The sequence below is a fragment of the Puntigrus tetrazona genome, chromosome 2 (assembly GCF_018831695.1).
Source record: "Puntigrus tetrazona isolate hp1 chromosome 2, ASM1883169v1, whole genome shotgun sequence".
In the NCBI taxonomy this organism is placed as follows: Eukaryota; Metazoa; Chordata; class Actinopteri; order Cypriniformes; family Cyprinidae; genus Puntigrus; species Puntigrus tetrazona.
The window spans coordinates 17,124,015-17,149,970 of record NC_056700.1 but is presented as its reverse complement, the minus strand read 5'-3'; the positions used below and the strand labels follow the sequence as shown (position 1 = coordinate 17,149,970).

At 37.4% G+C, this 25,956-nt stretch overlaps 4 protein-coding genes across 8 annotated transcripts; 2 read left to right on the top strand and 2 right to left on the bottom strand.

The window, feature by feature from the left end:
* Nucleotides 1–2,905: 2,905 nt before the first annotated feature.
* gadd45bb (growth arrest and DNA-damage-inducible, beta b) lies at nucleotides 2,906–4,598 on the bottom strand. The gene is made up of 4 exons (XM_043253285.1): nucleotides 4,376–4,598; nucleotides 4,165–4,266; nucleotides 3,840–4,065; nucleotides 2,906–3,547 (listed from the first exon to the last, which is right to left on the bottom strand). Exons 1-4 carry the CDS (start codon nucleotides 4,426–4,428, stop codon nucleotides 3,443–3,445), a joined length of 486 nt encoding a protein of 161 aa, XP_043109220.1. The 5' UTR covers nucleotides 4,429–4,598; the 3' UTR covers nucleotides 2,906–3,442.
* Nucleotides 4,599–8,183: 3,585 nt separating this feature from the next.
* On the top strand, nucleotides 8,184–16,894 carry map1sb (microtubule-associated protein 1Sb). Of its 2 annotated transcripts, none has more exons than XM_043220656.1 (7): nucleotides 8,184–8,417; nucleotides 9,935–10,036; nucleotides 11,193–11,275; nucleotides 11,544–11,684; nucleotides 11,869–14,989; nucleotides 15,073–15,273; nucleotides 15,616–16,894. In XM_043220656.1, exons 1-7 carry the CDS (start codon nucleotides 8,270–8,272, stop codon nucleotides 15,777–15,779), a joined length of 3,960 nt encoding a protein of 1,319 aa, XP_043076591.1. In that variant the 5' UTR covers nucleotides 8,184–8,269; the 3' UTR covers nucleotides 15,780–16,894. The 2 variants fall into 2 exon arrangements, with proteins under 2 accessions (XP_043076591.1, XP_043076590.1); XM_043220655.1 differs by having other exon boundaries at nucleotides 8,186–8,417; nucleotides 15,073–15,278; nucleotides 15,621–16,894.
* Nucleotides 16,895–17,981: 1,087 nt separating this feature from the next.
* Nucleotides 17,982–21,470, top strand: ifi44c2 (interferon induced protein 44c2). Of its 4 annotated transcripts, none has more exons than XM_043253515.1 (8): nucleotides 17,982–18,279; nucleotides 18,417–18,900; nucleotides 18,999–19,050; nucleotides 19,164–19,359; nucleotides 19,492–19,644; nucleotides 19,811–19,982; nucleotides 20,487–20,587; nucleotides 20,679–21,470. In XM_043253515.1, exons 2-8 carry the CDS (start codon nucleotides 18,423–18,425, stop codon nucleotides 20,853–20,855), a joined length of 1,329 nt encoding a protein of 442 aa, XP_043109450.1. In that variant the 5' UTR covers nucleotides 17,982–18,279; nucleotides 18,417–18,422; the 3' UTR covers nucleotides 20,856–21,470. The 4 variants fall into 4 exon arrangements, with proteins under 4 accessions (XP_043109450.1, XP_043109448.1, XP_043109439.1 ...); XM_043253521.1 differs by lacking the exon at nucleotides 17,982–18,279 and having other exon boundaries at nucleotides 18,364–18,601; nucleotides 18,846–18,900; XM_043253513.1 differs by lacking the exon at nucleotides 17,982–18,279 and having other exon boundaries at nucleotides 18,354–18,900; nucleotides 19,167–19,359.
* Nucleotides 21,471–21,611: 141 nt separating this feature from the next.
* Nucleotides 21,612–25,190, bottom strand: rabgap1l2 (RAB GTPase activating protein 1-like 2). Its single transcript, XM_043253529.1, has 8 exons — nucleotides 24,990–25,190; nucleotides 24,325–24,393; nucleotides 24,077–24,187; nucleotides 23,869–23,973; nucleotides 23,703–23,786; nucleotides 23,547–23,618; nucleotides 23,271–23,462; nucleotides 21,612–22,406 (listed from the first exon to the last, which is right to left on the bottom strand). Exons 1-8 carry the CDS (start codon nucleotides 25,098–25,100, stop codon nucleotides 22,188–22,190), a joined length of 963 nt encoding a protein of 320 aa, XP_043109464.1. The 5' UTR covers nucleotides 25,101–25,190; the 3' UTR covers nucleotides 21,612–22,187.
* Between the last annotated feature and the right edge of the window lie 766 nt (nucleotides 25,191–25,956).

Genomic DNA, 25,956 nt, shown 5'->3' with positions numbered 1-25,956 from the left:
TCCCTCACTTTGTGCAAGTGTACCTATAATAATTTATGCTGTATTGAGGGCAAAAGGTAGTAAAACCAAATATTGATTTGATTAAGATTTTTCTTTTGTTTGCTCACTTTGATTATTTCTAAAAGCATTCTAAAACCATTCAACATGCCTAAAACTTTTACACAGTACTGTACACACACACACACACACATATATATATATAACAAGGAAAAAATGGTCATAAACAGATATATTGTGTATATTTATACACCTCATAGAATATTTTTGGTCTGAATGAATATGGAAAATGAAGGTCTTTAAACCTGTTGATCAGCCTGTGATTTTCTTCGTTTCATGAATAGCCTGCCCTATGAATATACACACTAAAAACATCATAATTCTAATGTGCAGTGTTCAGACTTAGACTATAATGTTTATGTCTGATGTCAAAACCCCACCATGCTCCACTTTTTGCTTTTCAGTGAATATTTGAGTCAGTGACATGCTCAAATATAGCTCAGTCTAAGAATAGAACATGCAGTCCAACTATTCATAGCAGTGGCTGTTACCTCAGTATAGCGAGTATCGTTGTTAAAGGGCTGTGCTATTGCTGCCATGGAAATAAGAGCCTTCTGTTCCTGTTTTTCTTCTATTTTCTCCCTCCGGCTTGACGTCAGCGCAGCCCTGAAGTGCGCAGCTCAGCCCAGCAGCCGCCCAGGGTACGCACCATGCTTTAGTCATGTCTGTCTGCTGAGGAGCCTGTCAACGTCGGCTTTGTGCACGTATGAGAGCCTTGGGGCAGAAAACACTGTTTTCTCTCAGGATTTTACAATGAAGATACAAATATATCTGACAGTTGTTAACTGATCCAACCCACCCAAACAATGGCCCCTGTTGATGACTTCATAAAGTGGGTGATTATTGCTCGCTAACTTTCTTCTCATCACCGTTCTTGAATTGTGCCATTGTTTTTTTGTCAAACCTCTCGTTCATGTTTTGGCACAAGGAAACTGTAAACACTGCCACATGTGAGAACACGGCTCCCTGTGAAAATACAGACATGCCTTTCAAACCTTCCGTACGGTATGATATGTTCTCTGACACTTTCAGCCTGTGCAGATGTAGACGTCTCTGAGTCATCCGCATGACATTAATCACTGCATATTACTAAAGTTGTAGTGGAATCATCCCCAGACATCTTAGCTAGAGTTTAAGGGAATATAGTGTGAGTCAATGAAGTCTTGTGGGAAATCAGAGCACGCCCATAGTCTTAAGATGTGGGGTCTAACACGTGCAGTAAGGGCAGAACCTTTCATCCAGTCTGCTTCACTGTCTGCAAAGTTAATGGGACAATCATCACAGCAGACCCCTCGTGCATGTTTTCTGGGGCCTGCAGGCAGCCTGACCTTTCACAGTCACCAAAGAAAAGGTCATTGAAGTCAGAGTGATGGAGCTATTTTCCCTTCTTTTTTGGTCTACTGAAGAACAGCACGAGTGTGTGACTAATACGATGTTTGTGCTTGTTTTCATGACAAGTCTATAAAGACACTGATTGTTCTTCGGAAAGAAATATTACTATATGACTAAAGCCATGTTCATACTGCAAGTGCTCAATACTGATTTATTGGGCTGTTCACATTTTTTTTTTAAATGTGGCCAATTTCAGATTCAAGTGTTAAGTGGACACAGTCCCAAATTGACCCTCATGCGCAAATGAACAATAACAAGATGGCACTGTAATACGAAATTAAACATGGCAGAACTTTTCTGTTTGGTTTTCTTTCAAGTTTTGATTATATAAAGTTGTTACTGTAAAACTTCCCCAGTGACTACTACTGTTTTCAATATTAATTGAGTGAGTAAAGTACTATGAGTATGTAAACTCTTAAGAGTAAATTCTTTCAGCCCAAAATTATGTTGATGTCGAGGTCTTCAACCCTGCTCCTGGGGAACCACGTTTCTGCAAATTTTATTTCCAACCTGCTTCAGGACTCCCGCCTTTGTATTTTCAAGCAGTCTTGAGGAGCTTTATTAGGTGCTTCAGGTGTGTTTGATTAGGGTTGTAGCTAAACTATGAAAGACAGTGGGTTCAAAGGAACAGAGTTGGAGACCTATGATCTAGAGTGATGCAAAAGTCTATTCAGTCCGAGGCTGCATTGTAAAACATTGGACTTGTATCTGATTTAGTACCAAATTTGCAAGTGGCTCAAATCAGCATCAAAAAATCTGATGCTGTATTATTTGTGCTATTTATACTGTTATGTATAACAGATAAGTCACATGTGCAAAAAAAGAAAAAAATCTGGACCACTTTAGCCAAAGCCAGTTTGTTCTTTGGCTGACTGACAGTATTGGAATCAATCAGTGAAACAAAATTGCTAAGCATTTTATGATCTTGTTGTGATTTGTCTGGGCGGTAATTTCTCTTTCATCCTTTTATGCTGGAAGATATTAAAAAGCAAGTGCAGAATGTCTATCTGCAGAATTGTGCCCTTATGTACATTTTGCACCTCTTGCAAACAAACCCCTGTGTTTGAGAAACAGATAAGGGGCCTCTTACGTTTGCAAACATTGTGCTGCATCTAGGCTGCATGATTTATGATCCAGGAGAGGGAAAACAGGTGTCAATATATGAACAGCTATCTTCTTGGTAATAATATTTCTTTACTCTTAATCAGAACTGTCTGTTGTCCCACAGAACAATTTAAGTCCCTTTCTTCCTTATTGATGCGCTTAAAATAACATGAAATGATAATACTTGACTATAAGGAAGCAAGAATATATTTAAGTAATTTGTTTTTGTTATGAGCTCTGAACTGAACTCATGTCAGCACATGTGACAGTTCTTTTGCACATGTGTTTTTGTGATGTCCAACAGGTTGCACTTTGTTTTTAAATCTGGCATAAAAAACACAACAGGAACTGCTCGTTTGAAATCATTAAGCATAAAATTTATTTCATGAAAAAAAAAAAAGTAAACATTTGTAAATATATAAATAACCAAATATATTATTTGTTGTGAATGACATCAGTGTTAAGCATAAATAAAAATCAGTTAAGGTTCAGTCATTAAATAGCAGTCTCTTTTTAAGGCAGAGCCTCTCTTTTCCTCTGTAGACCCATCTCAGTATTGTCAGGTCTGAGTCATGTGTTAATCATTCTCCCCCACGTGGAGTGCAAAATGCGGCCATACGCCATCCCCTAGCATCCTTGCTGCATCACAGACCACCCCGGTGCACCTTTGATCCCTCCGAAGGGCGACACCACCGATCATGCAATTTGAGAGGAACGTGGACGAATGTCTCTAGTATCCTCTGACGCTTAGAATTCCAGAAACATGGAGGTGGAAGCTCCTCAATGGACTATTAGACAGTCCCTTTGAATTGATGAGTATGTCCTCATGACGGTTGAAGGACCACATCAATATTCCGGTTCTCTTCGGCACGTTTCAGTGCAGAACACCTCAGCGCTCTTGCAGGGCAATGGAGGGCACCCACTGGTTCCTGCAGCGGCTTTCCTTGCAGTAACTCCCCACTTCGTTCAGCTTGAGATGCTCGGCCTGTGGGTTCTATGAGAAGGAACGAAATATGGTCAGTATTGCATGACAACAGCTTGTTGAGGTTGTGAATTATGGTGGGGGTGGGAGAGTGGGTGTCTTACAAGCAGCCTACAAGAAGTCGAGTGGTATAAATACATTTCCAGGAAAGTTTTTTGGAACCGGTTAATTTTCGGACAGAACATCGGCAAAACTATCATTTTTCATTCAAATACATATTTCAGTAGCACGATAGAAGCAACTGCACCCACTCTCCCAAATGTTATACTGTAGGTCTATTTATATTATGCATATTAATACTTACAGTTACAAGTATGCAGTGGAGGTCTCTTGGTTCGTTAGCGTTGCTGTCGGCGGACACGGGCTCTCCGAGTACCTGTGCCAAACGCCTCATGCCGGAGACGCGCACGATGTTGATGTCGATGTCGCAGCAGAAAGCTTGGATGAGCGTGAAGTGGATCTGAAGCGCGACATCATTCTCGTCCTCCTCATCGGTCGCTAAAACGCAGAGGACCACGCTGTCCGGATCCCTGTGCAAGTCAATAAAAGCGTTTAATTTAATATGCTTTTTTTGCGATTAGGTTTAATGCATAACAGTCAATGCTATGTAGATTGATTCAGATACTTACACATTCATAAGCTGTGCAGACTCGTAGACTCCTACCGTCAGACAGTTTTGTCGTTGTGCAGCTACTAGCAGCTCCTCGAGAGCTTCGCGTACAGTCTCCATTCTTTAAAGAAAAAGAAAAATCAGTTTTAACTTTTGAAAGCCTTTAAAATAAAGACTAATTTTGATACCCGTTCGTTCAAATGCTAAGAAAAACAAGTCAGTCTACTTACTTTCTGTCAGTGCTGTTGCATCCAACAACTTCTTCCAGAGTCATGTTTGTCATTAAATTATGTAATCCAGAAATCGAAATTTCCTCCAAATAATATAATTCCAGTGAACACGGCGATGTTTGACGGCAGTAGTAATCCACAGAGATTTCGAGCGGTTTCTCTTTCTCACTGCTCAGATACTCGTCCGTACGGTACTGTCTCGACTCGTGTTTGACTTGAATCTGTGGGAGCCGGAGTTTTTATAGCGGAGGAATTGTAGTGGGCGTGGTTGAAACTGCAGCCGAAACCTCGTGCTAATTGGCCGCGGAGGTTTCTATGGAGTCTCCTATTGTGTGAAGTATTGTAGTATTGTGTCAACTGCAGTTGTCTTTGTGTAAGGAACGATCAAGGGGATAATCTCCATAATGAAATCCTGCAGACTAATTTGTTAAAAATTAAAACGCATGAATATTGATTGCTTTTGTTGTTGTTACAAGCAAGGCTGCACGAAGTACCCTTTGAGTTTTTAAAATTATTTTGAACATTTTAAAAGACAACAAATACATGATTATATAATATATTATATAATAAAATGGATGTATTATATTTTTGCATGACTTTTTTATTACCATTTATTTATTACCATTTATTTATTTATAGTTATCATTTCTACAATACAGGTGGCATCTCTATCAATTTCGCAACATTTTTTTGTATGTTAAGACGTTCTTTGCATATTAAATAGCCAGTAAAAACAATGCATCTTAATATGACATTATGTACTTGAGACTGCTTCATACTAAAAACTCAGAAAAAAAGTAACAAAAATAACAGTTTATTAAAAGCGTGTATTAAGATGCATTACTTTAACAATCTGCGTGTATTGACTTGAATGAGAAATAGACATTCATTAATGTCTGCGTAATTCATTGCTTGATACAAACGCAATCGTGCAATTCTCATAATTATTTTGAAGGCATTTATTAAACAGTCGTTACAGTATTGTTTGTCCAGCGCGCCATCTGGTGGTGAGAACCTCTCGTGGAGGCCCGAGCACGAGGACAGGAACATGTGTGGGCATGCCACCACAAATTAAGATGATCACGTAGGTACTCACTCGGTGATTACATCAAACTAATAACTACATTTAAAATTGCAAAAACTTGGTTTCGGTGACAGCGCTTAAATATTATATGCTTTAACCGCTCGGCTTTAATGTTATGTCGTTGATAATGTGGTACAGCAAAATAAAGAAGAGCTGTGAAACGAAACACGGAAGGAAGGATTAACTGATTGTTAGAGGAAAATCATTTTGCATGACGATAATCTGCTCAATCAAGGCTGTCATGATCACATCAGTTAAATACAATTAGTTTGACAAAGTTTGCAGGACCATAAATCAACTGTTGACAACGTGTTTATCACCCTAATCCTTTATCAAGTGACATTATGCCAGCTAATAATAGCTGTTCAGTTTTGTAAATAGACTCAGATCCATCGTAGCCTATTGTAAAATAATAATGAAATAAGTCCCACAATTAAATTATTGTAGGCCTAGTTCATGTGCACATTTTTTACATTTACAGTTTCATATTTCTATTTTTTTAAATATAATATCAACACTCATGCACTTGCTAAAAAATATTTGAGAATTATTCTGACTTTTTAAATCTATAAGGTATTATGCTTGGTTATCAACATCTGGCCTATAATGTCAATAAATAAATCAAGTAAATGCAAAGGAAGCATTTCAGTGTGCAGTGTGCTCTCAATTTATGTGTTTGCATATGTTATTACATGCACTTAGTGCTTAGTTTAAGAAATATTAACATGGGATTACTAACATGGGAGTTTGATTTCTAATTTTCTGAAATTAGGCTGAATTACTCCATCACTGTTCTGTCATCCCAGACATTCATTGCCTTTGGGTCTGTGCCTTACAGGTTAGCTCATTAGTACCTGAAGAAAAGCCACTGACCCTGGTTCCTCTTCATACATGCCCTCAATCATCTGTTCCTCCTCGCCAGATCAATGTCAATATTGGACTTGACCCGCAATCATCCAGACCATGCAATCCTCTGGAGATTGTCTGTCACATATCCTGAGTTATTTTTTATATTAATTTTGGTAGTTTGACTTAAAAAATATGTATAAAGAAAATATGTTTTAAAATGATTTACTTTATTATTTGCTTAGAATATCAGCCAATTGTTTAGGATTTTATTCAGAGGTTTGTCAACCCCTGCTGGTGTTCGAGGGTATTGCACTGATGAAGGTTAAGACTAAATGTAAAGAAGTCTTAAAAAACAACTATAAAATTAAATAGCACTTTAAATCAAACAGAACAAAGTATATAAATAAGTGCTATGTATATACATGAATATGCATATTGTACTGTGTAAAATGTTTATATATATGAAGGTTATAGTAAAGTGTTTCAGAAAAAATATAGATTTAGAGTTTTCTGAAGTGTTGGGTGGGGTCTTTAAGACTGTAAAGGGAAACCCTTGGTTAATGAACAGTGAGTTAGAACACCATCCGCATCTGCATTATCAGGCATTTTGCTAATCTTTTCCTTCGTGAACTACTACAAATATTGGAATATGGCCTTGCAAGAGCTTAACGTGTCACTGAGGGTCGTCATCATGAATTTTGCAGCAGGTGATGTTGAGTCCATTTATAAAGAGCGGCTCTTATCACGACATGAGACCACTGACCATCTTCTGCTGCGGAGGCCAGAGAAACTTGTTTCAGCATCATGGTTAATAGACGGATCGTCCTTATTGTTGCTGCTTCTGCTCTGTCTTTTATTCTCACGAGCTGTGATGACTCACTTGACAGTCGCTCTTTGGAGAGTGCCACAAAAGCACAGGATGAGAACAATTTGGTGAGTTACGCATTTTACCCCATATTTCATGATGGAACACTTATAAAAGAAACGAGAAGAATCATCTTGAGTAATCTCAGCAAATAACTAAAAATTAGAATTATTTTACAGATAGAGGCACTGCAAGAGGTTCTTGAAAAGTTGAAGAATAAGCAACTGCCACAAATTGGAAAAAAGTTCAGCCTGCTTCCTTCGGTAATGTAGCATTTCACACCAATGGAGAACATTTACACTCTTTTTTGCAATTCTACCCTCATGTAGAAATAGTTTTAATCATAATTATGCGACTTCATTTACAAAGAATATACAGTTGACAACAAAATGAGAACATATGGCAAGACACATGCATGGAAGCAAAGTGGTTAACATTATGATTTCACTTAGATAATAGGATGAAAGCTATGACCTCATGCACTGCAATATATGTGTGTGTTCATGTACTGTTATTACAGTGATCACTTCATTGCTCATGTGTGTATTTTTTATCGTCTAAAGTGTGATGCAGGTGAGCAGTGTGCAGTGCGTAAAGGTGCAAGAGTTGGCAAGTTATGCGGCTGTCCACAAGGAACATCATGCCATTTTTTTATTTTGAAATGCCTTTAATAAGACAAAGGATATCTGGGGAAAAAAATCTGGAATTTTTCCTGATGCCGTGTTGCCTTTTACTTATTTTTTTCATATTACTTCTGTGAAAAATGCATGGAAATTAAAAATAAAGTCATCATCTACTGAATGGTTTACTTCTTTTGCTTTATATACAGTATGTACAATGTGTGTGTTTATATATATATATATATATGTGTGTGTGTGTGTGTGTGTGTTAATTGATTGACAGATATGATTATATAGCCTGATATGATTATATAGCCTGTTAAATGTTTCTGATTTCTCAAAATAGTGATGCGTGCAACAAGGCGGTCAGAATACCGACTTCGATTGGTCAGCTTCAGTTCCGTTCAAATTATCCGCCTGCTCCTTCAATAATGCTTGATTGTTTGTGTATTACATCATAAGAATAACTTTCCAACATGGCGTCGGGTCTAACGGCAGCGATGGAGTCGGAGGACCTGACAGCCCATCCTGGATTCAGCAACGACAAATACTCAATGTTGATTGTCATCGGTGCGCTCTATAGACCGCATATACTGGACTATATTGTGGTGGAGATTGAACGAGGTATTGTTTTTTATTTTCATTTTTGGATTTCGAAGAAATGAATAATAATATCGATGATCAATGCTGTAGTCAAAATGTATTACAGATTACCGTTATCTCTCGCAATTGTATGTTGTAGAACAGGTTGAGAGCATTCTGGATATTTGATTCTTTGATTTGAAGATTCACCGGTTGCCTGGTGAATTGAGATGAAACACAATCACACAATGTGATTTATTGCGCCAGACAGTATCTCTTGCCTTCAGCAATACATATTTTTTTTTTCTCATTTATTACGATTATTATCTACACAATATATTTCCGCAAGCTTTGCTACACACAGTATACACTAGCGTTTAAAGCAGTAATGCCACGATCTGGGGCGATATTCGTGCAGCTGTTCTCTGCACTGCAGTGTTATAGCATCAGATAGTAAACATCAAAAATAGCCTCTTTGTGCATCAGCCCTCCATTGTGTTTAACTACATTATTTGCGTTGCTTGTTGATTAGTGATAATATAGAAATGAATGTGTCGTGTGAAAGTCGTGTTCTTCAGGGTGCACAACAGTTAGACAAGGCTCTGCGTGTTTACACCCACCTCAGCGATCGTTTTTTTGCCTACATGTAACTTTAGTGACTATCATTAACCTAATAAGATTTCAGTCTAGTAGCTGTTTTTTTTAAACAATCTTGTCTAGCTGGATTAAGCCAGCCAATTAATAATCACATTAGTCAAGCAAAAAACCAAAATACAGCTTACTAGTTTAACATGGATTTTTACTGCATAACAGCATAAACACATTTTAATAACAGTAACAGAAAGGTGACTTTTTTGGTACCATTTTAATGTGATTGAACAAGGTTTTAACAACATGTCAGCTATTGACAGATGTGTGGGCAATCAAAACATTGTAAAGAGCCTGTCTCCATGGTAGTGATCAGGCAAAAATGGAAATTTGTCTACAAAGAAAGATGATTAACAGTTAACAGTAAAATTACATGAATGTAAATGTGGAGAAAAAATCTTTTATTTATGGTTTGCCTCAAACAGGAGAAATTCATCAGGTTTTAAATTTTACTTATATTGCTTTAGTCTGTTGTCGGTCCACCCCTTCCTTCCTAGCCATCAGGAAATATACCTGATTTAATGGCTATTTATGCCAACGATGTTTGATGTCTTTTTATTTCATTTCTAGCAGTGATGAGTTGGCTTCTTTTTTTGATCATAAGAGATGAGAACATGCTGTTCAGAGGCTTTTATATTTCATGAGTACAGAGACCAGTGCCACAAAGCGAGTTTTTTTGAGGTCTAGTCAGCCAACCATCTCATTTGTCTCTAAAAGCCACATTGTGTCTCACATGATGTTTCGGTTACATGCTGACTGCAGTGCTTTTGCTCTGGGAGGGATTAGAAAGCAGTTCATTCAAATCAACATTTATTGTTTTTGCAATAAACCCAGTAAAGCAAGTGTCAAAAAATACACTAACGCATTTTGATGTATTGAGTTTTACATATATGTGCATCGCCTTAACACAGGTATCCGTGCATGGGATGTGGACCTGACTGTGTGTAATTTGGATGAGAAGCTGAAACTTTTTGTTTCTCAGCATTCTTCTCATCAATCCAAAGACATAAGAGGTAAGGGTTGCCTTCTTTTGGGTTAGCAATGAATGACATGTGCTTCCAGTACAGTTGGCTATACTTTTTAAAATAATAGCGGCCAATGTCTTGGTGCCCATTTGAAGCACATGATATATGTGTGGGATGCGATCTTATGAATTAACAAAGAAGCAACTGTGCAGTTAAGCCCCAGCACAGCTCCATATACAGTATCAGATATGTACAGCTTTATTCCAATAAATAATGGAATGTGGTCATATTAAGCCAATATTTTAGTTTCTAAATGAAAACAGGAATATTATAGGTCATGCAAACACAAGAAAAGTAGAAAACGAAAATGTATGCATTAGATTATTCAAAATAAGCTAGTTGCCATATATAGGGGATTGAAATATCCACAGAGCATGTAAATCTATTTTTTAATCTTAATATTTAAAGTAATGTTTATCAGAAAATGTTATTCACATAAATCTGTTTCTTGCTTAGTTTACATGTAGATACCCAATAAATACTTGTTCATTATAACTATTCTGATGTAAAAAGGTAGAAGTAAGTTTTGTTTGTTTTTTTACTTGGAGAGAATAATTTATTTATTTATTAGCATTTTAATATTTATATTGTGTAATGAGAACTGTCTAAACTGCACACAGTTGCAGCTTCTGTACAGCTTCTATTATTCAGTAAAAGTTGTAGGTTGGCTAATTTGCTATTTCAGTAGACACAGCAGAAAGACAGGAAGGAAGTGCTTTCTACCAATTGTTCAGACTTTGGCTGCTGTTGGAAAAACAATACTGGAACATTTTGTTGCAGTAGATTTGAAAGTGATTTTTGCTGACAAATTATATAGTGGTTTGGATTTCTAATACGCCGGGAAAACTTTACATTTGCATTACTCTGGTTGAAAATTGACTATCAGCATCAGAACACTTTAAAATGATAATTTAAAAAGATTCCAGAATATTAAACTACATATTTAAGCTTTTGCACTCTAGAATAATGGGTTAAAATTGTGCAAATTTAGTTGAATTAATTATTGTACATTCCTTTTTATTAGTAGATTAGCAATGCATTAATGTTTGCTACTGACAAATGCACATAAGCATGACAAATTTGTTTACTTATTTTTATTAATTCCCTTTTTAATTTTGTCTGTCTCCTAACAATCCCATCATAGGTCAGAAGACATTTCATTTCAGTTCAGATGTACTGGACATTAAAGTTGTAATAAATCCATCTGAAGGGTTTCTCTACTCTGAGGTGTGTGACTGAAAGGCATCTCTTCTTCTCTTCCTCAGTTCCAGTTGTTTGCTTTACATGACAATCAATAAATGACAAGGGTCACATTACATATGTTGCAGCTAAGATTATACAGTGCCTTGGCAATATCAGACACCATAACAAAATCAATTTTTTAAAATATTGTTTAGAGGCACATTTTTACAGTAATAACAGAATTATATATATTTGTTTTTTAATTAATGAAATATCGAATTAAATATTCTCACAATTTTTTTCCCCAATTCAGGTCCACAGCTTGATATCATCCACACCTCGACACAAGTTGCTGGTGCTCACAGGACAGTCTCTTGAGGACTCCGGGGATCTGGTCCTGCATACGGGCCAGTTCACTCCAAATGACTTCAACCAGATCTTTTCAGATGAAGAGGTATGTCATACTGCAAATGTATATGCCAATATTTTTAATGTCCTTTTAATTCACCTCACGTTAGCTATGGATTTGAAAAACTGCCAATCTTTGTATATAATATGACTTTTCTGAGCATTACAAATGATTATTTTGTACAGTAATAAAATATTTATTTTCCTTCTTTTCTGTACATTTTCAACAGATTCAAGCTTTGTTAAATTCTGTTAGCATACATGGCAAAGCAAACCTCACCTTAAGTTGCCCTAAAACTGGAAAATGGAAAAACTCTGTGCAAGGGAAGCACAACATACATGACATTATTGAAATTAAAGTGAATCCTCTAATGGTACTACCCAAAATGGGGGGCCTCCAAGAGTTCACGGACCACCTTTTTGAGTCCTCAGAGCCACAGTCTCCATTTGACCTCTTGGAGCCTCCTGGCACAGTGGGATTTCTCAAGCTATGCCGTCCGTGCTGTTATGTCTTTCCAGGCGGCAGAGGCGACTGTGCTTTTTTTGCTGTTAATGGCTTTAATGTTTTGGTCAATGGTGGAGCAGATCCACGCTCTTGCTTCTGGAAGCTTGTCAGGCATTTGGACCGTGTTGATTCAGTGTTGCTTACACATGTTGGAACAGACAACCTGCCGGGAGTTACCAGCCTGCTGGAGAGGAAGGTCGCAGAGCTTGAGGAAAATAAAACTGACTCACAGGAAAAGGAGCAATGGGCAAAGAATCTAATCTCTCCAGAGCTTGGTGTGGTTTTCCTCAATGCCCCAAACAGACTTAAAAAAGTTCAGGGGGATCCTAATGTACTACGAAGCAGTGATCTAGCATCACATATTTTACAGCATTTGGAAAAACTAAAGATCTCACCAGAACCACTGTTACGCAATTCAAGTGGCTCTATAGAACCTGTTATTTTGTTTCAGAAAATGGGAGTGGGATGTCTTGAACTTTACATCCTAAATCCAGTCAAACGTAGCAGAGAAGTAGAGTCTTTCATGAATAGCTGGCCAGATAATAGTTCTAAATCCAAGAGTTTAGATGCCCACCTAAATTCTTTGGTCTCTATATGTGCTTTGCTTGTTTGGCATCCTGCTAACCCAATGGAGAAAATCATCAGAGTCCTCTTCCCTGGCTCTACACCACAAGCGAAAATAATGGATGGTCTGGAGAGACTGAAGCATCTTGAGTTTCTAAAGCGGCCTGTAGTGTGCTCCAAAGATTTAGAAACATCAAAATCAGAAAAGAATCCAAAAGTTGCAGACAGTCAGGATAGTCCCAAATCTGGTAAAAATGAATCCAGACTAAGCAACGGTGCTTCAAAGGACCGAGCACTTCGTGGAGATCTAGAACTAAAAGACAAAACCAAAGGAATAAATGGGACTGATTCAAAAATTGAGGAAAAGCTGAAATCGATAGAAAGCAATGTGAAGTATAAACCCTCCAGACTAGTTACAAGAAAGGAGTCTTTGAAGGACAGAAGCAATGACAAAACAAACGTATCAGACTCAAAGAAACAAGAAAATGGACAGAAAAAAATGTCAGGTAGCAAAGATTCTTCAGTGAGAAGACCAAAGTCAGACGGCAAAACTGAAGAGAGAAAGTCTCTTGGGAAAGATATCAAGAAATCCTCCACTGGATCACTGAACTCAAATAAAGCCAGTAATGTAAAAAATGAAGCAAAATTAAACAAACAGGCTGAGGACAAATCTAAAAACTTTAAATCTAACAAGGAGCAGCAAAATCAGAAATTGTCAACAGACTCAGAAGACGTAAATCGCTCTATGTCTTCACCAGAAGATATGACAGCAGCATTTCTGGAAATGGATCAAGAACAACATGAATTACTTGTGAAGAGTCAAACTGTTGACTCTGGGAACCTGAAATATGTTTCAACAGGGAGTGTGCAATCTCAGTGTAGTAGCATTGTAAACACTAGCAAAGCTGCAGCATCTGCAAGATTCTCTGTCAAAATAAAAAATGAGCGATGTGTGAATCTAGACCTTACTCCAACTGAATATACTTTGCTCGATGGGGCTTTGAAAGAAAATATTTTAACAAATGAGCATGGGGATGTTTGTGTCAGTCCTGATGAAAAGACACTAGAGCTAACATCTCCTAGATCAGGTCCAAATAGTGCTGGTCATACTCCATATCACTTGTCACCCGAAGAGACCTGGGCCTCAAAAGATCATAGCAGCTTTGGGGTTAAAATGTGTCTTGGATCAGAGAGCCAACAAATGGGATTATCCAAGCTTTCAGAGTCTGGCTGCCCTAAAAGTAACCAAGAGAGCATCTCATCTTCTTCCAAAGAGAAGCATTCTAGTTTCCTATCTCTTAGCTCTTTCAAGGATATAATGCCTGATATATCTCCCACTGTTACCACTACTCACTCAATGCCTGCGGAAGTAAGTTCACCACAGTCCACTGAGGTTGATGAGTCACTGTCAATGTCTTTTGAACAAGTGCTGCCAACAGTAAGCGAGTCCACCAACGAAGACGAAACATCCTATTCTAATGGACACCATGTCAGTTCTGATTTCAAAGTAGGGATGTCTTTGTCTTTAAAGAAGCCTCACACTCAGAGGGCACCTCATGATGGTTCAGATGGGTGTTCATCTGGACCTCAGGGTCTATTGTTTGATACTACTCATGAGGTTGACCTCTGCTTGGTCTCTCCATGTGAGTTTAAACATTTTAAACCGGTTGGTGATCAAGACGATCCAGTCTCACCAGGTTTTAATAACACCAGTCCATTAAACCTTTCTGATGATAGTGACCACTCCCAAGATGCAGCTAAACCCCTTCCACCTTCATGTTCTGTCAATAAGGCCACTCATGCAGCTCAGGAGACCCCTCTTACTTCTAGCAGTGACTATTTTCCAATGGCAACAGACTCAGATGTACATCCAGGGGTAGAGGATTGCCCATCCATTTCAGCAGATGGACTTCTGGATTCTGATGAAGAAGGTGGTGTCCATCTGCAAACGCAAAACCAAAGCGATGATTTGAATTCTTACAGAGGAAATCACACTTTGCCAAAGGATCCCCCACCTGCACCTGTGAAAGACTTACCTCCTCTTCCCCCTCAGCCTGGTGCCTGTATGCCTGATCCTGTTAGTGGTGTAAAGTCTGCCACAAAAAGCAGAAAAGCTGCAGGTGTTACGCAGAGGTTAACATCTTCTAGTGTTTCAACACAAGGCTCCAAAACCAGAGCTGGAAGTCAGGGCACTTCAGTTAGTGGCTCAAGAAGCAGCTCAGTGGGAGACATAATGGCTAGTCGTAGCACAGGCTCCACTTCTAAAAGATCCACAACAGCAGGTTTGAACTGATCTTACATTGTTGATTTTTGTATTCAAGTACATATTTATTTATGAATGACTTGTGTCTTGATTCATCAATAGGTAGCAAGGTTGGCACTTCAATATACTTGGACCTGGCTTACCTTCCATCAAGCCATGCAGCTTCCACTGTTGATGTTGAGTTCTTTTGCCGCTTACGATCATCTTGTTACATAATAAGTGGGGATGACACACTTAAGGAAGGCTTGATGAGGTCCATTCTGGATGCATTAACAGAAGGAAAATCTGTATGGCCTGAGGACGTGCTGCATGTATGAGATGAGTATATATATATATATATATATATATATATATATATATATATATATATATATATATATATATATATATATATATGACAGAAACCAATTCAGGTGCACTGCTAAACTCTCTATCGCCATCTGTGGTTAATATGTAAAATAAAAAATTTCTTATGTTTCTTATTTTATTTTTTCTTATGTTTTGTATTTCTTGTGATTTGTATGACACTGCTACGTGGATAGGCCTGTGGTTGTCTGAGAACACCATATAAAAAAATCTGTAATGCACCTTTAAAATCAATTACTTTTTAAGGCAATACTGTCACACACTTAGTCTGTATTATCTTGCAGGTGACCCTGATTCCCACATTTGAATCACTTATGATGCATGAGTGGTACCGGGAAACCCAAGAAAAACAACGGCAGCTGGGAATTACAGTCCTAGGCAGCAACAGCACTGTGGCTATGCAGGAGGAGACATTCCCTGCTTGTAAAGTAGAGTTCTGCTAGATTGACATACCCTTTGTGTATCCCAGGGGTTCTCAACCCTGGTCCTGGAGGGCCACTGTCCTGCAGAGTTATGCTCCAACCTTGATCAAACTTAGCTTAATTAGCTGGTTCAGGTGTGTTTGATTAATGTTGCAGCTAAAATATGCAGGGCAGTAGCCTTCAAAGACCAGGGTTGAGAAAGCCTGGTGTAATCCCATGCTTATTTAAAGTTGCACATGCACATTTTTGCCACTTTACATTTTTTTGTTCATGGCAGATGCTTTATCAAACAAATATTATGTTTGTGAAAGGTTTCTTAGCAGGTGTCTGGGGCCTAAAATACACAATAATATCACAAGTATTGAATAAAAATATATAGATGCATTTACTCTAGGAGTGTAACTGCACTGGTTTATTATTAAAAGTGTTTACTAGATTCCCACTTTGCCGAAATAGTCCTAATTAAATACTGCAAACTTCAACATAGCCCACCTCTGCATGAAGATCACTGGAAACAGTCATTCAGAAAGAGAAACAGATTAGCAGTGCCAGTGGAGGTTAGATTAAGAATGGCACAGATATTTCTATTTCAAATGTCTATACAGATCAGATCACACAACATAATTACAAAGAGAGCTATTTTTATATTTTGAGATTTACTTTGTTTTGGGTTGCTCTTAAAGGATGGTGTTTAAGCCATTGCCCAGTCCCTTCGACTGTTTGGGGACCAGTAACTTCACACTAAGTCACACAAATATTGTATGAATGCAGTACACTATAATAGAATATCACTATGAAATCTTCAGAAATATGACGGCATGAAACAGATATTTTAGTTCATCCCAATTGGAAATGTGATGAGTAGTAGAAGCTTGACACACAAAGTGTACAGTAACTGTAGTACAGAGGCTCTACTGTACCTACTGTGTTTCTGTTAAATACTGAGAGCTGTAGGGCATACTGGCCTATATTCATTTATTTTTTAAAATGCATCTCCTTAATTCAGCACTGTAAAAAGAATGGTAAGTTTGTGGGGTGCAAGAATTTTGAATCCATGTATTGCTACACTCACATAGAGGAAAGCGTGTATACGTATATGTAATATGAACTATATGAATTAAAACATTAAAATGTCATTGGAAGTGCTGTGCTGATTATTTGCCAGAATGATAAAATAAAACAAACCCACAATCTGTGTTGACAGTTTAGCTATTTTGTAACTAGATTTAGTGAATCCACCATTTCCTTTGAGACATTTTTCAAAAGTTAAGAGACAAATATATAGCAACGTCTTGGACAAACCTTATCTAATATTAATTTCTCATCTTGCCCACTGACCTTTATTCATCTTGGATAGAGTTGATTAATTAAACTAATTAACTGGACTGTTTAATCATGTGAGCAGTGCATTTTTATGCTGTGTCTATTTACACTTAGTGCAAATAGCCAGAGTTGTTGGCAGTGGCTTTGTACACTAACTCCGCCCACCAATGTGTGATTGGGACAATCATCAATTACAAAAAATGTACTACTTGATATATCCGTTTGGGGGAAGCAAAATGTATGGCGATAGTGATTTGACGAGATAAATGTAGGTTAGAATCCACCAAAACATTTTTTCTCCCTTTTTACATTTTAATTCACATAAAAGTAAAATGTAACATAAAATTTATGTTCGATAACAATGAATGAAATAAAACAAAAAGTTGAAAATAAAGTTTTGGGTAGGGTTAGGGTAGGTGTAGGGAAGGCTTTATTGTCCCAATAAGGGTGTCAACCATGACATCTATGTTTTATAATGTACTTCAATACTGAGGTGCTGATAATTGCCACTTGCAATAAGTAGTATAGCAGAAAATGCTATTTGCAGTTAAATAATGTTGCTATTTTTATTTGGTGTAAATAGAATCAGTAGCTATTTGTGCTTAAAATATTCTATTTTCACTTAGCGTAAATAGTATATCACTAAAAATGGCTGCTATTTTCACCTAGTGTTAATAGAATACATTGTTATTTGTACTTGCTGTGAATAGCACTTTCGATGGATGCTATTTTTTTATGCGTATTTGAATACATTGGCTTAAATGTAGATTGGCATTGTTGCTGGCTAATTTGAGCATTTCAAATAAGTCACCTACGAGCTTCTATATAGGTTCAGATGAAGAAATGTGATCGTAGCTTATTAGTGTTTGCCGTGATAGAATCCAAGAATACCTGGACCGCAGGGCGGGGTTCGCGCCTGAAAAAAAAGTCAGGCATTCAAGGGTGGATCACGATAAAAACATTTGAGAATTTGGATACAACTAGGTGTCACATGCACTGCAGAAGTGTGGATATTAAATAAATCACTATATTTGATCTTTGGAACTTGGCACAAGCATTTCGACGCCCTCGCTCAAATTACGTTATATTTTTATGACTTACGACGTACGTTTTGTTTCCGTTAAAAAGGAAAGTCATCTATTTTGAGTTATCTAAAGTTAGCGAAACAAAGCAGACGAATCCGACGTCTTGTACCAAGGTGAGCTGATTTAAATCAACACATTGCATCAATCGATACTTTTGCATGTTTAACATAATGTGACGATTTTAATTGCAACTTGGTTGGAGCCATTAATACCTTATATATACACTATTAAAATGACATTTTTTTTGCAGATCATTATGAGCACTGTAAAATCAAGCTTGAAGAAATGGCAGAAGAATAAGCTCTGCTCATTGCTCAACCATGCTAACCTCAGCCTGCTGTTCAAAGCCAGTGTGCATGGGTTCACTGCTGCTGCATTTCACCAAAAGTGTGATATGCAGGGACCAACTGTCATTGTAGCTTACAATAAGGCTGGGTACGTTTTTGGAGCTTTCACCAGCAAAGATTTTGCACAGACAGGACAAAATATTGTGGATGACAAAGCTTTTCTCTTCAGCTTTAATGACAAAGAAATTAAAGAAGATCCTCTGCGTGTTGTCAGTGGAAATCCCCAGTATGCTTTTACTGACAATGGTCCAAACTTTGCCTCTTTGGTATTTCTTTACAATAACACTGTCACCGTGTACAGTAATCCAGGAATATACCAATTTGATCCACAGAAGATGCATGGGAATGACTTAGAGCTGACAGAATGTGAGGTGTACAGAGTGGAAGGTTTGTCTTAATCTGTCCTACTTTTTGGATAATTGCTGAGAAAGTAATGCACTTTCAGAAATCGTTATGTAAATAACTCTGGCTTGGGTTCTCACCAGATTGTGGAGGACTTATGGAGAAACCGTGGAGAAATGTGCAGTGGAACTCTGAGTGAGAAAATCAAACCAAATATAGTGTCTTCTATAATATACGCAGATGAAATGCTTTTGACTTACTGTTACTTAGAAAAGCTTTGGGAATTTTAACAGTGATAATGTTTTTAGTAGAAGGAAGGCACTCTTGAGCACCATCTCTGGCTGGAAGCCTTCTGTTAACTCAGTCAAACAGGCTCGGATTCTTTTGGTGGGTCCAGTAGGAGCTGGGAAATCAAGCTTCTTCAACTCCATCAACTCTGTGTTCAAAGGTTATGTGAGCATTCAGGCTAACACTGGCATTGCTGGCACCAGTTTGACTACTCAGGTAGATATTGTCTGATGTTTTACAGTGTCAAATATTTTGTATTGTGTAGCTATATGTGATAAAATGAAAAAAAAAAAAAAAGTGCATTTATTTATGTAGTGAAAATAATTAGTAAATATTTGTTTCATGTAGTTTCGTACCTACTTCATCAAGTTAAGCAGCGGTGTCAGCCATGTCCCCTTTACTCTGTGTGACTCGATGGGTCTGGAGGACGGTGTGAACACCGGTCTAGATGTAGATGATTTTGCCAGTATTTTGAAAGGTCATGTTCAAGACCAGTATCAGGTAAGAACTTTAGGTAAAGAGTGATCATAATCTGTAATGGGTCTGGCATGTGTTTTTCTATCCAGTTACAGTAAAACAAAAATTATTATAGTAGCATTTTTGTAATTCATTATTTTCTTTCTCACGCCTTACTGATTTAAAAATATTCTAAAAATTTCTTTCTCAGTTTAATGCATCAATGCCCATACAACCTGAGTCCCCTCATTTCAATAAATCTCCTGGCTTGAAGGACAAGATTCACTGTGTGGTTTACGTGATTGACATCAGCAGAGTCAAGCTTCTCTCTGACAAAATGGTTGACAAATTTGCGGTTTTTCGAAGGAAAACCAACCAGCTGGGTGAGGGATTAACAGTAATTAAGCAGATTTGAGTGAATTGTGTCAAATAAATTCAGCAAATTTAATTTACAGGACACTTATTACAGGGCAACCTGAAGTTAAAGGGATAGTCCACCCAATCTTCTGGCATAATTTAGAAACCCTTATGTCATTCTATACTTTCTTTCAAAAATCCAAAAGTACATATATTTTGAAGAATATTTGTAACTAAACCATCTCAGCTTTCACTCTAGACAACAACAACAAAATGCTTTGGTTATCAACAATCTTCAAAATATATTATTTTGTGATCAGAAGAAGAAAGAACTGCTTACAGGTTTGGAATGACATAAGTAAAGATTTTTCATTTTTAGATGGACATTCTGTTTAAGCCCCTTGCTCTAGAGAACTTCTTGTGGTGTTTGTGTGCACAACTAGCATAAATATTTTCACTAGGGCTAGTTCACCCACAGGATTACAATGTCTGGGATTTGATAACATACAGTAAGGTGTTCTGTTCTTCAGGTATTCCTCAGCTGGTTCTGCTGACTAAGGTGGATGAGGCCTGTCCGTTAGTGGCGAAAGACCTAAAAGTTGTCTACCAGAGTCATTTTATCAACAAAATGGTACAATTTAATATATGGCTTTGTAAATGTTCTGTATTATTTTGTTTCACATATTGTTCTTGAGCATTTCAGGTTAACTGTTTTTTGACAGATGCAGGAGATCAGCACTAAGCTTGGAGTTTCTCTGTCTGCTGTGGTCCCAGTGAAAAACTACTGCCAAGAACTGGAAATAGACTCTCAAACTGACATACTGCTTCTGAATGCTGTGGTTCAGATTCTCAGAGCCACGGAGGGCTTTTTTGATGATCTTTGCAATGCAGAAGAGTAGAGCTTAGCCATATGTCCTTATCTGACCTAAAAGTTATGAATATATATATTAGCATTGTTTCTCTCTGATAACATGTTTTAGGTGACATGTTCATCTATATTTATGTTATGAGGTCTGTTGATTTCTTCTGTTGCTCTGCTCTAAACATGCAAACTATATGTATAAAAATGTATGCATTTATTTGTGTATTGAAAATAATTAGTAAATATTTTCCTGTAATTCTGTACCTACTACATCAAGCCAAGCAGCGGCGTCAGGATTCACTGTGTGGTGTATGGGACTGACATCTGCAAAGTCAAACTTCTCTCTGACAGAACTGTATTAATATACATTTCTTTGTAGTCAATATTTTGTGCCATTTTATTTCCATACTGAGTCATATATTGAGCATTTCTCATAAACTGTTTTGTAATAGATTTAAGCATTTAGCTTGGAGTTTCTCTGTTTGTTGTGGTCCCAGTGAAAACCTACTGCCGAAAATAAACTCTCAATCTGATGGTCAATGCCGCCGAGGGCTATTTGGATGATCTTTACAATCCAGATGAGAGCTCTGAGTAGAACGCAGCCTATTTCCCCTGTCTGACCTAAGGGTTGCATGCGTATCAGTCTTAGCAAATGCATCTTTCCCTTTACATTTATATTTAGTCGTTTATATTGTTTTTAGGTATTAAGCTCATCTCTTTTTATGTATTATGAGGTCTGCTAATATTTCTGCTATTACTTTGAACACTCAAAGTATTTGTGAGCAAAACCATGTAACCAAGTGTCATTCTCTGTATTAATAAACATATTGGCGAACAATTGGTAGTTTACATTTTGCCATATAGCTTGTTGATAACTGTCCTTCATAAAATGTTTTTTTGTATATAAGAACTACATTCACATCATACAGTGCAGTAATTCATAAAAGTCATTATTAGGCATGTGTTACCCTTTAAAGAGCTCTTTCTACCTGACCATGTGTTGTTAGGTTGATTTAGTCAAATTAAACCGAATCCAGTTCATTTGGATGTTTCCACATGAGGCATATTCTTCAGGTTCACTTGCAAAACTTTTTGCAGCGTGACTGTTGTAAAACAAGAGGTTTAAAGAGTAATAAAATAGTCTTCATGTGAGATTAAAAGCAACTGATCCGTTGCACTCATCTCTTAAAAAACAGACACTGCTTCCTGCTGTCATTCATCCTTTGAGAATCCTCTCATTCCCAACGTTAACATCCATACGGATCTATAATGTCCGCTTGTTTGAGGGAATAGCACTCATCATCTGTGAGACTCGTTTCAGACTCCTCTCATTAAATACTTTCGTTCTCCACCAGTATGCTTAATCTTTTCATACTTTTGCTGCTCTCCCTTCTCGATGGGCCCAGGAGAGCCTTCTGGTGACCCAGCTGGAGTGGGGGTTATGAGCGGGGCTCCAGGCCGAATCTGTCTGAGATGAGTTCTGATGGCCGCTGGCAGCTGTCCTGAAAGAGCCCAGAGTTTTTCTGAGCCATGTGTTTTTAGCAGCCTGAAGTTCAGTCGTCAGAACTGCATTCTGGTGTTCCAGCTCCTTAGGAAATCAAGATGATAGACAAATGACCAAAAAGTGAAATACATACAATTTAGAGTACAAATCTAAAATCATTAATAAGACGCATTAATAACACATAATAAGCTTAGATTAAAGGTGCAGTAAGCCATATCTGAAAAACGCTGTTGAAAGTGGATCAAACCAAGCACCAAAAACACTTCAACAAAAGGGGTGTGACCAATCATAATAGGGGTTTGATGTAGCATGTTTGTAAATTTAAGGGCAGAGCTATGAAGACTTATAATTAGGGTGTGATCCTTTCATGTAGTAGCATGTTTGTTTTGGTTATTTTTAACTATAAACAGCATGTCTCAGAAATTGCTTACTGCACCTTTAATATGGGGTAATGTATTAGGTATCATGAGCAACATTTTTAACAGCATTTATGTTTTGTTTATGTATTATTTAATGTTAATACTAAGATTTACTGGTCACTCTCAGAAAAACAGTGAAAAAGTTATGACTGGGGCTGTACCTTTTGGAAAGGTAACATTTACTGTGCACTCTTTAGGGGTAAATAATGTACACATAAGGAAAAACTTTTGGTACTTTTTTCTGAGAGTTCTGACTGTTAATTTATAAAACCTGAATAGTTAAAAATGTGTTAGTATATGAAGAAACTAACGTTAGGATAGATTAATAAGTGCTGTAAAACATTGCTTGTTATTAGTTTATGATACCTGATACATTAACAAATACTGACAAAACTGAACCTTACTGTAAACTGTATTATATTATACAGTAATGATTTTTCATTTGCTAATATTGCTTTTCTTGGTGCATTCAGAAATACTTCCAAAAAATGAAAGTGCTAATAATAACAAAAAGACTCTTTTGCATTACCTGTATCTTGCATTTGGACTCCACCATTTGTAGCTTGGTCTGTGCCAGCTCTCTCTCTAACTCTTGAACCTGTTCTCTGAGAGAGGCCTTCACTTCATCCTGAGCACTGGTATCTTCATCCTCAGAGCACAGCTGAATTGATCCATTCGTGGTAAAGATGTGTCTGCACTGCTCACACTCCAGCATCTTGCTCTGAAAGAGTATCATATATCAGTAAATATCATGCCACTAAAGTAAGACTAACAGTTAGGGTCAAGGTGCTTTGAGGTTTATTACCTTGATAACTGCCAGCTCTTTGTCTGCTTGAGCTTTTTGGTTTTCAAGCTTAGCGTTCAGTTGAGAACAAATCTAAAGGATGCAAGAAATGAGACTGAACGTTATTCAATTGCAATAATGTTTTTTGAATGTGTGGAGTTGCAATTGAAGGTTTACCTGCTTATAGTCAGCGATGATGTTGTTCGATCTCTTGATATCGGCTTCTGCTTTGTCCAGCTCTTTCCGAAACATCTCTTTCAGCTGTTGAACACATCGATACTTTACACAAGGCCGGAAATTGTCTAAACACTTTACTGTGGACATCAGTGATGTTAAAGCTCACCTGTGAAGCCTCCTCCTCCTTTCCCTTTTTCTCCTCCTCTGTAATCCTCAGAAGCTGTTTGGTTTTCAAAAGCTCTTTGGTTAATTCCTCCACCTGGTCCTCGGTCTGAAAAACACAGCAGATGTGTCAAAGCATACACAGCAGATAAAATGAAAATGAAACTGGTCTGTTGAGCATGACATGCGTAGATTGTAATAATTTGACAGACCTGATCTAGAGCATTCCTTAGTGCAATCTTGCTAGTGACAAGTTTTTGTGCAAGGTCATCATTCTCCTGCTCAAGGCGCAAACTGGTCTCCTGAAGCTTACGGTTTTCTCTCTGGAAAGAGAAAGCACTCTTTTATTCCACAGATCTAAAACCCAATGCGCGATTATGCAATCTTTAGCGTACATGATGAAAGGCTTGTGCTGAGGAAGACAGAAGCTTTTTGTTTTCGCCAGGGTGTGATATCTTACCTCGTACTTGTCGAGTGGGTCTTCTTTCTGCACTTGGTTATCTCTTAATTTTGGCTTTTTAGAGGGAACCTGTTCAAAAAGATGATTCAAATAAATTTTGGATCATATCAGGCATGCAATTCTTGATGGCATGAAAAGAATGTACTCGATCAGTTTTATTTCTTAAAATGTATATTATTTTTATTTAAATTGTATCTAAATAAACTATATATATATATATATATATATATATATATATATATATATATATATATATATATATATATATATATATATATATATATATACACACACATAGAATTAAATAATATGCTAAATTTGAATAAAATGCTAAAGAAGAAAAATAATATTAATTTACATATATTAAATACAATATTTATGACAATATTATACTATGTAATACTTTTTTATTATATACATCTAAATGTATGTACTTGTGTATATTTATATAAAAGTGGTCAACATTTGAAGTAGATCAAAACCTTTTATTAAAGTTGTCCATGTATTTAATTTAATATTATATAAAATATATGTTCATAAACAAATTTCAACATTGCCGTAAAGACCTTTGCATCAAAGCATGTTATCGTGCTACGCCTTAATTCCAGCATGCCAGGTTTGAATCAACACAAGACAAACATGAGGTCAAAGGCTGCTGAACTTACCACTTGCTTTGGTAGAGTCTCCACTACTAGACTAGCCAGGATCTCCTCCTCTGACATCTGGTCAATGATATGGGCATCATAGGCCACAGCAATAGACACTTCTTCCATCATTTTGGCAGGTGAGTAGAATGCAAGCGATCTCTAAACAAAAAGTAGGCAGCTAATCTTGTCTGGAGAAATGACAACAGGTTTGACAGGCAGCAGTCTATATCTGTCTGTCTCAACGCAAGCCCTGCCCCAACAGAAGACTATGGGAGGGGATTCATTTCAGTCCACCTTTGTCCTCTGGTTCTTCACTTACCTAATAAGCAGGTACCAAAACAGCTCCCAATTCAACTTCCCTATAGTATTATTCCACACTCCAGCAGCCAATACAAATTATTTCCACATGCAATTTTCTCATTGCAGAAGCAGAACTCAGTTAAATATTATTAAAGTGATTAATCCAACACAAGTAAGACCTGGAACAGATATATTTTTCATAGGAGCTGTTAGCGTCAGCGTTTAGGCTTTGCTAGCCTGCCTGTGGGTTCAAGCTTAGGGCTAAAGACTGTGAAATTGAAATTCTTGCTGTAATCCTGTAGGTCGCCTCTTACACAAAAACACTGCGGTTTTCCTGGGACAAGCAGGTGCCAGTACATTCCTCCATTCCTTAAGCTGCTTATATCTGGCCACTGTATATGTTCAGCATGATTGATGGAGGCAGTGAACTGTTTTTATCATTTCACTGCAGCTTCAGGGAGGCATAATGCAGATATTATTAATCAAAAACTGGTTAGAAAGCACTGGAGGTGCTTTCTTGTAAAACTATGTTTGCATCTTTGTCTGTAATACAGAGATAATCTTTAGTGGTCATCATCAGCTTGGACAAAGCTAAGCTAATAAGGGGGAAAGAAAAGGGGACGAAAGTGAACAAAAGCTAGGGAGGATGTTATTAGTAACTGAAAGAAGGGAGGAGAAGAGAGCA